Source organism: Bolinopsis microptera, chromosome 7 (genome assembly GCF_026151205.1).
Source record: "Bolinopsis microptera isolate Bmic1 chromosome 7, MBARI_Bmic_1.0, whole genome shotgun sequence".
NCBI classification, from domain to species: domain Eukaryota; kingdom Metazoa; phylum Ctenophora; class Tentaculata; order Lobata; family Bolinopsidae; genus Bolinopsis; species Bolinopsis microptera.
Window position 1 is genome coordinate 6,460,014 of NC_087078.1, and position 13,187 is coordinate 6,473,200.

A 13,187-nucleotide genomic window follows, 5' to 3' on the forward strand; every position below is an offset into this window, starting at 1 on the left:
GTTTCGGATAGAAGTTGTCCTTGCAAACTTTGTCTCCTGATCCATCACACGTGTATTGCTCAGTTTCGTTGCATAACTTGGAACAATCTGATCCATAATAATGATTGATACATGAATTACAGTCAGCACCATTCCAGTTTCCTAGACACACTTTATCTCCTTGGTCGCTGCAGTTATACTGTCTTGAAACTGGCTCACAGAACACATCACATTGTTGCTGTGGATAGTAGTTGTCTTTGCAGTCTTTTTGTCCTGAATCATCACATCTGTATTTGGCAGTTTCGTTGCAGAAATCGGAACAAGTAGGTCCATAATAATGAGTAATACATGAATCACAATCAGTACCATCCCAGTGTCCTAGACACACTTTGGTTCCTTGATCAGTGCAATTGTACTGTCCTACTACAGGCTTACACAGAACATCACATGTTCCATTAGGATAGTAGTTTAGGGCACAAGAATCACAGTCAGTACCTTTCCAGTTTGCAAAGCACACTTTATCTCCTTGGTTGCTGCAATTGAACTTTCCTGTTTCTGGTTCACAGAAAACATCACAGGAAATTCCGTAATAATGAGTAATGCATGAATCACATTCAGTACCATTCCAGTGTCCTAGACACACTTTTGTTCCTTGATCAGTGCAATTGTACTGTCCTACTACAGGCACACATAGAACATTACATGTTCCATTAGGATAGTAGTTTAGGGCACATGAATCACAGTTTGCTCCAACAAAACCTATTTTACATTGATCACAGTTCAGTCCAGCTTTATTATTCACACATATTTTATCTCCAGTTGTACTATCACAAGTGTAGTTTCCAAGCACAGGTTTACAATACTTGTTACACAGTTCGGTAAAATAGTTCGTTTCACAAAAGTTGCATCCTAGTCTGGTATAATTACCATCACACTGTGTAAGTTTATATTTGACAGTAAATTTCATAACTGGGTTTGAGCTGGTTGTTATTGCCTGTTTCCAATTATCACCAACTGATACAGTGCTAAATGGAACCATGAAATCTGTTATTTCTCTTATCTTATCATCACCACTACCCCAGTCATAATCCCACACCGTGGTAACAATTTTAACTGTCTTATTTGTAGGAATATTGATCTGAATTGGACTGCTGAGCTGACTGACCGTAGTCAAATCAACATTAGCTGTGTCATCGGTAGCGTCAGTTCTTACTATGCTCCACAGATCATTTCCGTTACCGTCTTGAATCTTCAGTGGTTTGAAGTAAAAGTCACACTTTTCACCACAGGCAGATTTGTCCTCATATCTCATAAACTCGATTTCACCAATCCCTCTAGAGTACAGTTCCTCCTGGTATGAAAGTGAAGAATTTAAAGAATATTATTTATGAATAATCTGTTTTATCGATTAAAAAAAAAGAAAGATACTATTTAATCAGTTATAATATCATGATAATGTTGTGCTTTTAAGGAAATCTGTGTAAATCTGTAGATTTTCATTTAAGATAAAATTCGAGAAAATAGTCGAATAACATACCATAAGTAGGAACTGTAAAACCATAAATAGCACCAGCATCCGCACAACAAAGCATCAATACTTCAACTAGTATCCATGAATCAACCTACAACTGAGAAAACGCCAGAGTTACAAAAGGGATAAGATAATTCAGTTGCTCGCTGTTGTGCATACGTCAGTTGTTAGCGGTAGATTCGAGTGTCATTCATATGCTATCAGGTTTCTCTTTGTCAAGGGGTGAAACTTAAGAATTTGGTTCTATCCAGATAATATGATGCTGAGCTGGGAGCACTTTTCACCTTCAGACGTTTTGCTTTAGATACTTAGATTCAATAGTATTCGGGCCTAATTTCGTAAAACTTGGATAGTTGTACATTGTTGTGAAAAGAAACTTGATTATCCTAATATTTTGTTCGTCATTCGTTAGAAGTTTTATGTTCACTTAAGGATAAACTCTAATTTTGGTCTTATCTAACATTATTTTATCGTATCGAAGTGCACGACTTAAGTCAAAAGCAGAAAGTTGTGAAACTTAAAACTGACAATTTGTTACCATATGTCCGACTTGTAAATAGAGAAGGGCCCCGAGTATTATTTATTAATCAACTATATACAGCAAACACAAGATAATATAAATTAAATCATAAAATCGAGTGGCCGAGTAGTCTCGACTCACCCATAGCTTCTCCATAGACGTCTATCATGAGCTTTGTACACTAAATCGTTGAAATTACTTAAACTAAATCTTTTATTTACAATCACAATAATTTGTTTTGTCATAATGTCTTTTAATAATAAATCAAATAAATTTGAACGAGGTCTGCCCCTCCTTCCTTTGTAGTCAAAACATCCTAAACATGCAAATCTGAAAGATAAGAAGGCGGGAGTGTCATCACCGCTTCTGAGAACGTGCCCAAGCATCTTCCATCTTGCTTTCTTGATCCTTTCAGTAAGGGGTCTGACATTACATCTCTTATATAAATTCTCGTTACTGATAACCGTAGGCCAATAGGTGTTGATTATCTGTCTCAGATGCTTCCTTTGAAGAACGTCGACAGATGCCATTACGGTTTCAGGAGCAGCCCAGCTGCTACAGTTATACAACAACACTGAAGTGACAAGAGCTTCGTACAGCTTCAGCTTTCTACTCTCACTGATCTGAACAGAACTATTCAACCAGACTTTCTTGTAGGTGTAGAAGGCAACATTGGCTTTGTTGCGTCTGTTGACAATATCTCTTTCTGAACAGAGCTTTGATCCTAATAGCACTGACTCTCGCCACTCTTCATCTCCTCTAATTTTATTGCCATGGGCATCTAAAGCATCTGTATCTGCCAAATACACTCTTGTAAACACCGTCTTTGATTCGTTAACAAAGAGACTCCAATCCTTTAGTATATCACTGGCAATCTCTAGTATCTTCACCAGGCTCTGACCATCTTCACTCAGAAGCTCAGCATCATCAGCATAGGCGGACTCTAACGGGAGGCCTCTATCAGAGACTGGGGGGTTCGGTCTAGGAATCGTGACACTGATCACGGCTCTGATGTGATTCAGGGCACCGGCAAGGGTCAATGTAAACACTTTACCTGCCAGACTGTCTCCCTGGTAAGCGCCAATATTAATCACAAATTCACCAGACTCAGATCTGTTGACCGTCACCTTGAGCTTTGTATTTGAGAGGAGGTACTGAACTAGGCGAATGTCGTCTCTAGAGCATCCTGCATCAATGAGGAGGTTAATGATGGTCTGTCTGCGGATAGTATTAAACGCAGCGGTCATGTCAATGTTGATTTTACTATACTCAAACTCGCGCCTGGTAACCACTGATGTCAACATTCTCTGAGACCATACCAGGTCAGCACAACTGCGACCCTGCTTGTATGCCGCCTGCCAAGGTCCAGTGTACATATCAACGTGGTAATTGATTCTGTTCAAGGCTACGAGGGATAGGACTTTTCTAGTTCCATTTAGCAATGTGAGGGGCCGGATAGACTTTATCGGACCTCGGGGTTTTCCTGGCTTCTGAAGGGGTGTCAGGATACCTTCTCCAATAGCTGGGATGTATGTGTTGGTCTCAAAGGAGAGATTGTAGATCCTAGCCAACTCACAGTGGAGGGGATATCCAGCAGCTTTCATTAGCTCATTAGGTATACCGTCAGGGCCACACGCTCTACCGGATTTCAGCTTCATAACAGCACGGCCAACTTCTTCAGGTGTTATGGGACAGAGGAGGCTTCCAGGAGGGTCTATGAATGCTGGGAGGTGGGGTTCATCTTTGTCATTGAACTCATTATTAAAGTATTCTTTAATAGCTTCTGCTTTTAATGAGTCAGAACCTAAGGTGTTCCCGTCTGCATCGTGGACAGTCACTCCGTCTTTCTTCATCCTACTCTGGGCCAAAGTTCTATTCGCTTCAAACATGCTTCTGCAGCTGTCGGTGTTGTTGATGACATCTACTAGGGCGTTAGCTGCGGCCTCATTGATGGATTTCAACCTCTTTTTGATGGTACGTTTGAGATGGTTGATTCTTTTTCTGAGGTCACTCCTGTCGCTTATCCCTGTGAGGCTACATTCTTGCTGAAGGGACTTTCTCTCTGCTGAAAGTTTAACGACAGTTGGATCGTCGCTGTACTGATGAGGCTTCCCCGGGGGCACTTTACCAACCACCTGGACGGCACATTTACTCAATATACCAAATATATCAGAATTTTCAGAAATAGCATTATTAGTTAAAACTCTACAATCAATATTACTTTTAAAGGAATCAAAAAATTTAGACTTAATATCAGAATCATTAAGGCGATTGACATCAAACCTTATTTTGTCAGACCTGGGCCGCTTATGTACAATGTATTCACAACCAAGTTTAAAACGTGCGACCACAGGTTTATGGTCAGATTTCACAAAATCACCGCAAAAAGAGCGGGAGTCTGTTAAACAGACTTTAAAGTTAGTACGACATAAAATATAATCAATTTGTTTAAAATAGTTCACAGTGTCTTTTGAACCCTTGGGTCTACCCTTGGGAACACATCTAGCCTTCCAGGTGGTAATATGCTTCGCTCTGTGTTGGAACGCAGTATTGCACGCAAACAGACCATTATCAACAATAAAGTCCAGTAGGAACTCACCGTTCCTGTTTCTCAGACCATTACCGAACTGACCAATATGATTATTAAGGCCAGCATCATACTCTTTCCTACTGCATCTCCCAAGGCGGGCGTTAAAATCTCCAGCAACAAACAAATCGAATCGAGCTGGGATATTGATAGCAGTTTTCAGATCATTGAAATATGATTGTAACAATGGGGAGTTACCTGTGACCCTACTGATGTCATCATCGACAATCTTCTTGGTTGGTCCGTACACGTTAACGATCCTGATCATACGATGAGATCCGTTGTGTTCTGTGAGTCTTATATCAATGAAAGCCACTCTGTTACTAAGTGATCTCCATGCAACAATAGAAGGTACAAGGGCTGGGCAGATTAGAAAACCGAGACCATAATGATACCAATTGTCTGATTGGGCTAGAGTTACAAGTTTGTGACCGTCAATAATTGTTTCCTCGAAGTCTCGGCATTTTGTCTCTTGGAGACACACTACATCAAAATGATAACGTTTAGCGTCACTTACTAAATGTTCTCTCCTAAGAATGTTACCTTTAATACCATTGAGGTTCCAACTTGAAATGTTCAGAGTCGAAGACATCGGCATAAGGAGAAGTAAGGTGAGCAAAGGTAGACTTCTAGCGAGCACGTATGTTACAACTGCCATTCTGCTAGCGGGGGGCGTCACTCCATTCCATCCTGAGTATTAGAATAAATAATTTATATTTCCTTATGTTTAGTAGAGCTCAAGCTACTTAAACAAAAACAAATACCTCAGTCAGGCCTGATAGCTCCATTACAAAAGTGACAGTCGACGCAAATGTTAACGAATATCGTAGCTTAATACTAAAAACTAAACTTTCAAATTCCCATTTCTATAATTCCTTGTAACGGAATAGCAGGTTTCTTATTCTCACGCGGAAGATGGCTCGTCGTCTACTCAAACAGTATTTATCGTATCATCTTTGCAAACTCGCATATTTCTTTTGACCACCCACAAGTATGATAGTGGGTATGAACGGGGAGTGGGGATTGGGGAGGAGAGAGGGGCTGTTTATATTAGCTATGGTGGTCGGAGCCTCATAAGTCACAATTTAGTGTCCCTGTTCTGACACAGTTTTTGTAGTTCTGACGCCGATATATTCACAAAATTTAGATAAAATATCTAAACTAATGCGCTGTACAAAATAATACGCTGGAGAATTTAATCAATAATTTTGTAATCACTATACAAACCACTTCTAATCTATTGTCGATAGTAATAGTGGAATAATTTCGACTGACAACTCTGCCAAATCTTGGTTCATGTTGTGCCTCACCACATCCTCACCACATCCTCGATATGCTGATTCTATGCGACTAATAATTTTATGAACGTCTCTCCTCAAGAGTTCAAGAGTTAGAACCTATTGGAATCACCTTCCAATCATAGGGATTTCATAAGTCACAATTTAGGGTCCTAGTTCTGACACTGTTTTTGTAGTTCTGTCGCCGATATTAAATTAATTTCAACTGTAAAAAATAATACGCTGGAGAATTTAATCAATAATTTTTGAATCACTGTACAAACCACTCCTAATCTATTGTCAATAGTAATAACATGCATTAGATAAAACATACAAAAACGTGTCAGTTATCCGATTTATAAACGGAATTATCAAATGAGTACTGAACATGGGATAGTCTTATATGTTAACAAATTCACTCGTATTATGAAAAAGTTACCTGATAATCATAACATACATTTTGAAAATAAGATCAAAACACTAATTAATAACATACATTGAAAAACAACTGAAATATTTAGCACGCCAAGTTCCTTAGTTCGTTAAGTTTGTAGCAAACAATAACTCAAACCAATAATAAAAATATAATACTTTAAGTTTAGAATTTGACAACAGTCAGATTCCTTAATCAGTTCATAGGAATAATTACGACTCACAACTCTGCCAAATCTTGGTTCATCTAATGTTGTGCCTCACCACATCCTCGATTCGTACGTAATCGTATGCTGATTCGTCTAGAGCAGGTTCAGTTTGTAGCACGACATTATTGTAGAGATGACCATTGGTGGGTGAGGTAACTCGGAGAACAACATTGCCGTAGTTGTGTTCAGTCGAAGGGATTGTTTCAGCAAGGTTGGGAACTGCAGTATTTATAGCGTTATTATTACCACATTGCTGGCCTCGACATTTTTGAGCTTTCTACGTAAGTGTAGGATATACAATCCAACCATTATTAATGTTATGAAGAAAACCGCTACCACCCCTGACGATATCCAAACTCCTATATTGTGTTGCGCTGCTTTGCCTGAAAATAACTATAGTTTTTATCACTACGCCATCGAAAATTATGACTGTACCACAGTTAAAGCAGAAATATCCAATACTTTTCCAGAATATCGCCTATTGAATTGAAAACAGAATGGATGAATATCTTGACGTAAAATATTCATCATTAATATTGGTAAATAAGTCGATAACACTATTTACTTCAACAACGGTCGTGGTGGAGCATTATATAACAGGAAATCTTAAAAAAAAGTAACGGGAAGCTAAATTCGTTGGTTATCAGTGTTGTACATAAAAGTATGAAGAGATAAAAATAACAGCCAATTACAATTAATGGCAGCTGATATTTGGCCGCTGATATTTGGCCGCTGATATTTGTTTTTCTAAAGATAGCATTCTAACCTTCTTTGCATTTGTTTCCCTCCACACAGATCCTCTCTCCATTGTCCGAATCACAAGTGTAGTTTCCCTGTGCTTCATTACAGTGCACAGAGCAATTCTCTCCAAAATGGTTTTCGATGCAATTTTCACAATTTCTTCCTTCTTTGTTGATATTCTGGCACTCATCACAGTCTTCTCCCTTCTTGCCCTCCACACAGATCCTCTCTCCTGTTGTCTGGTCACAAGTGTAGTTTCCTGTAACCGGTTTACAGTGTGTGTCACATATCTGTGGAGGGAAGTAATGCTCTTTACAGTCTTTGTTTCCTGATCCATCACATGTATAACTAGTATTAGTAGTCTCCTGGCAGAATTTTGAGCAAGTCTCTCCAAAATGGTTGTCGATGCACTTTTCACAATTAACTCCTTCTTTGTTTCTGTTTTGACACTCATCACAGTCTTCTCCGTAGTAGTTAGCTACGCAGGAGTTACAGCCTAATCCAGTGAAGTGGTTATCACAGCTCAATACCCTATATTTTATCTTAAGAGTTGCTTGTTTGTCGTCACCCTCAGCGTTAGTGTAACTTACAAAGGATTTCCACGACCAGGTTCTACCTGATCTATTGCCTGAAAATGGTACCACCAAACCCGACATTGTTCTTTCATAATCATCAGCATTACCTATACCCGAGCCGTCTTTATCCCATACTTCAAATGATATAGTTATACTCCTATCAGTGTTGATGTTTACTGGAATAGCTTCATCAAGCTGCTCCAGGTTAGAGAAATAGACAGTATCGTTGTTACCGGTGAAGTTCGTTTTTGTTAGGTTGAGAAATTCATTACCTTCTTCGTCCTGGATCACAAAGTTCTTGAAGTAAAAATCACATACGTCTCCGCAGTTGGTTGAATCTTGGTACGTAAACAACTGTATCTCCCCCTTCCCACTGCAGTGTATGTGCTCCTGTGGAATGTGCTGTTTTAATCATGCACCTATCATTAAATGGGTCTAGATAAACGATGTGTTTTCGTTTTATGGTCGACAGATGGTACAAACGTGGCGATTTCGGAGATAATCTCATAGTCATACTGATTTATCATGTTATCTACTACGTGTTATCTACTACTCGAGGACAGAGTTTAAAGGGATTAGCTCAAGATTATCAGAAGCTCGCTCACTACGAGAAGTGCTTACCGATAAGAGTAGCAGAATAGAAACCAGAAATATCTTCATTTAACCAAACTTTTATGAGCGTTCAAAATCAAAATATATACAACCGATGCGACTATCCTGGGGCAAAATTTGAAAGTCATATGATAAAATGTGCGATACTACTTTAAAAAAATGTATTTATACTACTATACATAGTTGCTGGAGGATGGTGATTTTTAACGTTGAGTAGCTGATCTAAGTTTGGGTGTAATAAGTAATAACTCGGGACTGACTAGATACAGGATTTAATGCTGTTTCACTGGGTACTGGGTACTACCCAGTGGGTAGGTGACATGATTTCACTCTGATGTAACAAAAGACTTCCTTCTTCTTCGATTTGACGAAGGGACAAATATTTTACTTAAACGATTATTTGACTTGAGATTAAGATTGAGCATTGGTTACTGAAGAGAGATTAAAGACTAGATCTCTCCTGATTACCCACATCACGTGTTGACACAGGTTTACAGTATTAACTCTGTTCCGTATTAACTCTGCATCTGTAGTAGTTATCTTCACAGGAATTACTGCCTAATCCACTACTACTATGTCGGAGCTAAGTCCGATCTACGCCAGAAAACCCCCTCCATATATCCCTGTCCCGCATCAGGGTTCGCAGTTCCTCTTTAGAGTTTGTCCCAACTTCCTTCAGTAACATAGACAAGTAGCTTTGTCTTGGTCGGCCTTGCTGTGCTCTACCGTGCGTAGGTTCCCATAAGACTAAATCACTGGCAAGTAGCTCAGGATGTCGGATGCAGTGTCCCGCCATTTTTAATCTCCTGCTTCGTAACTTGTTTGACAGCCTTGGGAGGCTACCATACAAAGTTATATTGCTGACCTTGTCCTTCCATGAGATACCCAGCACCATACGCAACATCTTTGTGTATGTCCCGTCCAAACTTTTCTCTTGAGCCTTTGTCAGTGTCCAGGTTTCTGATCCGTAGAGCAGTACTGATTCACAAGCCGCTATGAACAATCTAATCTTTAGGCTCTTTGAGAGTTTGGATTTCCAGATATCCTTCAGTCTATGTAGGGCACCCCACGCTTTTCCCTTTCTAACCCTTATCTCCCTATCTGTGCTCTCAATCCAGGAGCCTAAGTAGATGAAATCATCTACATTTTCTATGGCTTCCCCGGATCGACTTTGTAGGTCGCTAGATCGATCCTCCACACAGCTCAATACCCTATTATATAGCTATATTTTGTTCTAAGAGTTACTTTTCTGTGGTTACTTTCATGGCAAGTGCTAACTGCTACTCCAAGCTGATGATAATACAGTATTTTATGTATTAATTCGGTCTAAATTAATTCGGTTTTACTCTACGATATCAAATCGTAGCAAGTTGAGCGTGTCTAGCTAACATATTATATGTCTAGTGAGAAGTGTGCCTCACTAAACTTCAACAATAACGTAATAAAGGTGAGAAGTTTGTCTCACTGAGACTATCTAAATAAATCAAATATAATTGAAAAAAGTATGTCTCAACAAATAGGTGAAAAAGGTTAATTCTATATAATATTACTACCAATAAATCTCAATATTCAATAACTGGCGGAGCACTTTTTGTACTATAATATGTAACCCTAACAGCGATAAAACCTTTTTTAGCTTTAAACGTAATAGAAAAGGAGTACGTAATTGTTGTTATCAAGACGTTAGAGTCGGTTTATCAGCTAAAGAGCTTAAAAGCAATGATTAAACAAAAATTGAACTTAAGTTAAATAATCAAATGCGGTAATCCTCAAAATAAAAACAAAATTGTTTCTTCTGAGTTAAGATAATATGATATGAAACACAATCTAACATATTTTTAATTTAACAAAAAATAATTTGCATTAAAACAAATAATCAAATTTTTATGGAAAAATTATCATAAGCTGTAGCCTGTATCGAATGCAAATAGGACTGACTATGATGAAGAATGTGGCATCACCTGTCATATCACTAACACGTCTAAATTCTAATAGATAAGCTTTTATCTTTTGCATTAAGTGTGTCCTAAACTTTATTACAGACTCAATTCAGTTCAGTTACTGTAATGTAAGTAGCATCTTCCCCATTCTCCCCGACCCTTTCAGCACAAGGATTCCTAAAAATCACCACATCATCTTTCCCTCTGTTCTTCACAAACGCTACATCAGCATACATCTCCCCATCTTGAGCGGGCTCGCTGGAGGGTTGTTGAGGTTTGTTACATTCCCCTGGTCTGTCCAGACGAGAGTACACGTCTTGTTCCTCCGCTGACAATCGCTGTTTGTTGACTGTGGGGTAGAGTTGTGGTTTGTTTATTGTTGAGTATAAAGCACCAGGGTCGTTGTCTGGGTTAACAACATTTCCATCTCCAATGTTGGGTTTCTCCTCCTTTTGTCTTCTTTGTCTTCTGATTAACAGTGTTATCACAAGTATCACGAGGAAGAGAAGCAGTCCACCTCCTCCTGTTATCCCAATAAGTAAAGTGTTATTAGATGCTCCGATCTCTTCATCTTCTTTGTCTTTTTTCTCTTCTTCATCTGGGCGCCCACAGTTGTCCTCCAATTTGGCAGTGGAGTTGTGACAGACCTTCTCTCCATCTTCAGTACAATTGTAGAACTCATTTTCTTTGCAGATGATCGAGCAGTCCTCTTTGTAAAAGTTAGGTTTACATTCATCACATTCCTCACCATCTCTATTACCACGACACTGCTTCTCTCCTTCATCATTGCAAGTGTAATTCTCTCCGTCTGGAATACAATACACACCACATGTTCCTTTAGGGTAGAACCCTTCAGCACATGTGTCACAATCATCTCCTGCAAAGTTACTTTTACATTGGTCACAGTTCTCTCCAATCTTTCCGTTTTCACACTCATCACAGTTGTCTCCCTTTTTGCCTGCTACGCAGATCTTCCCTCCTGTTGTCGGATCACACGTGTAATAGTTAAGGTCCTGTTTACAGTACGCGTTACACTGGTCAGTGTATTGGTCATTCACACAGAAATTGCATCCTACTCCGGTGAAATTAACAGTACAACTTAACAATCTGTAGCTGACCGTAAATTGCATTCCCTGGTTCCTTTTGGTCTGAATTGCTTGTTCCCAGTCTTGATTAACCGACCATGTTTCGAGAGGAATCTTAAAGTTGGTAATATTTCTTATCCAATCATCAGCACCGTATGCACCTCCGTCTTTATCCCAAACTGAGGTAAAAATGTTCACCGTTTTGTTTGTTGGAACAGTGATCTCAATAGGGTTTTTCAGCTCTTCCACCAATGTTAAATTAACTGTCTTCGTGTTACTTGTACTAGCAGTCTTCGGTATGTTTTTGAGAGTGTTGCCGTCTTCATCTCGGATTATTAGTGGTTTAAAGTAAAAATCACATGGTTCACCACAATCAGAGTAGTCCACATACTTGATGAATTTAATCTGACCAACTCCACTGCTGTAAATCTGGTCCTGCACAAAAGAGTTGATTTCAGTAAAGCGTAATAAGGAAATGCTTGTGATAATAAGGAAAGGCTTGTGATTTGTGAACTGTGGAAACATTCGGGTTTACTTTGAGCGAGTAAATAAAACTGATATTCATGACTCTTATAAGTTAATTAAACTTTATATTCAATCAAAACTTACCAGCAGAAGTATAAATACTAAAAGTAACAGCCCCATTTAAAAAAACGTATCAGTCCACACAAAAGTTAACGAATGTCGCCTTGTATCTTAACAATGCAACATCATATTCCTACTTTATATACATTTAACGGCGCAATTCTGATTTCTGGGTTTTACATATCAAGTTTCGTGAGTTCTTTACTCAACGAGCTTTTATCGTATCAAGTTTACCTGTACTGTTATGACATATGCATCATCTCACTTCTAATCGAAACATTTATTATGTGATTTTGTCTCCAGGTGGAGTGCTGGTACAAAAAACAGGCTATCATTACACCATTATTACACTATTATATTAGTATCACACTATTTCACTACTAGTATTACACTATTTGATATTTCACCAATTCGCTATTAAACTATTTCACCACAGTACCAAAGAAATTACTAGACGCTTATATCATTGTTTATAATTTCACACTTTTGCTTTCGACTAAGATTTTAATAAGGAAAGAAAAATCAAGAAGGGAAATAATATGTCCTAATTAATATATAACCTAATTAACGTGCTTTTTGATTTACCGGGCATAGGTGTCAGATTTTAGGCAGGTGCTTCAAGAATTTGTACCTATCTAGCTTAAGGCCACAGGGGGGGGGGGTCGAGGCTTCAAAAAATGCAAAAAAACATTATGCTTTGAATCAATATATATTTTTGTGGTGGATACTTTGCCACCACTCATTTGTCTGTAGCTATTTTACTTTTTTTAATAAATGAGGTTAACCAATTCTCATTTAACCTCATATTTTTGATAAATCGATAATGGAGGGCAGAAATATTGATGCCATTACAACTGAAAACTACGATAAGCTTTGTTTTTATTGTTTTTGTGTTATTTCAGCAGTTAAACTTTGAAAAATATACAAATAAAGGCAAAATACTCAAAAATCACATAACATAAAAAACAGTTTTTTGCCTCTCCTGAAAACCTCGAATTTTTGACTTCAAAATCTATCTTCTCCTAGAGTTTTTATCCATTTCACCTCAAATTTGGAACTTATGTTCCTGACATAAATTTAAAAGTTTGTTATGTAACGATTGTTGTAATTTTGC

General features: G+C 38.3%; 2 protein-coding genes across 2 annotated transcripts in view; both read right to left on the minus strand.

Annotated features, from left to right (window-relative positions):
• LOC134817924 (protein SET-like) overlaps window positions 1-13,187 on the minus strand; it is a 101,717-nt gene that overhangs the window by 54,190 nt on the left and 34,340 nt on the right. The gene's annotated exons all lie outside the window — the stretch shown is intronic.
• Window positions 9,974-12,191, minus strand: LOC134818257 (delta-like protein C). Its single transcript, XM_063827746.1, has 2 exons — window positions 12,098-12,191; window positions 9,974-11,923 (listed from the first exon to the last, which is right to left on the minus strand). Exons 1-2 carry the CDS (start codon window positions 12,131-12,133, stop codon window positions 10,508-10,510), a joined length of 1,452 nt encoding a protein of 483 aa, XP_063683816.1. The 5' UTR covers window positions 12,134-12,191; the 3' UTR covers window positions 9,974-10,507.

Coding starts and splice junctions, on each gene's coding strand:
- LOC134818257 (XM_063827746.1), bottom strand. CDS start 12,133: ATGGGGCTGTTACTTTTAGTATTTATACTTCTGCTG. Junction 11,924..12,097: donor TAGTATTTATACTTCTGCTG/GTAAGTTTTGAT, acceptor TCTTTTGTGCAG/GACCAGATTTACAGCAGTGG.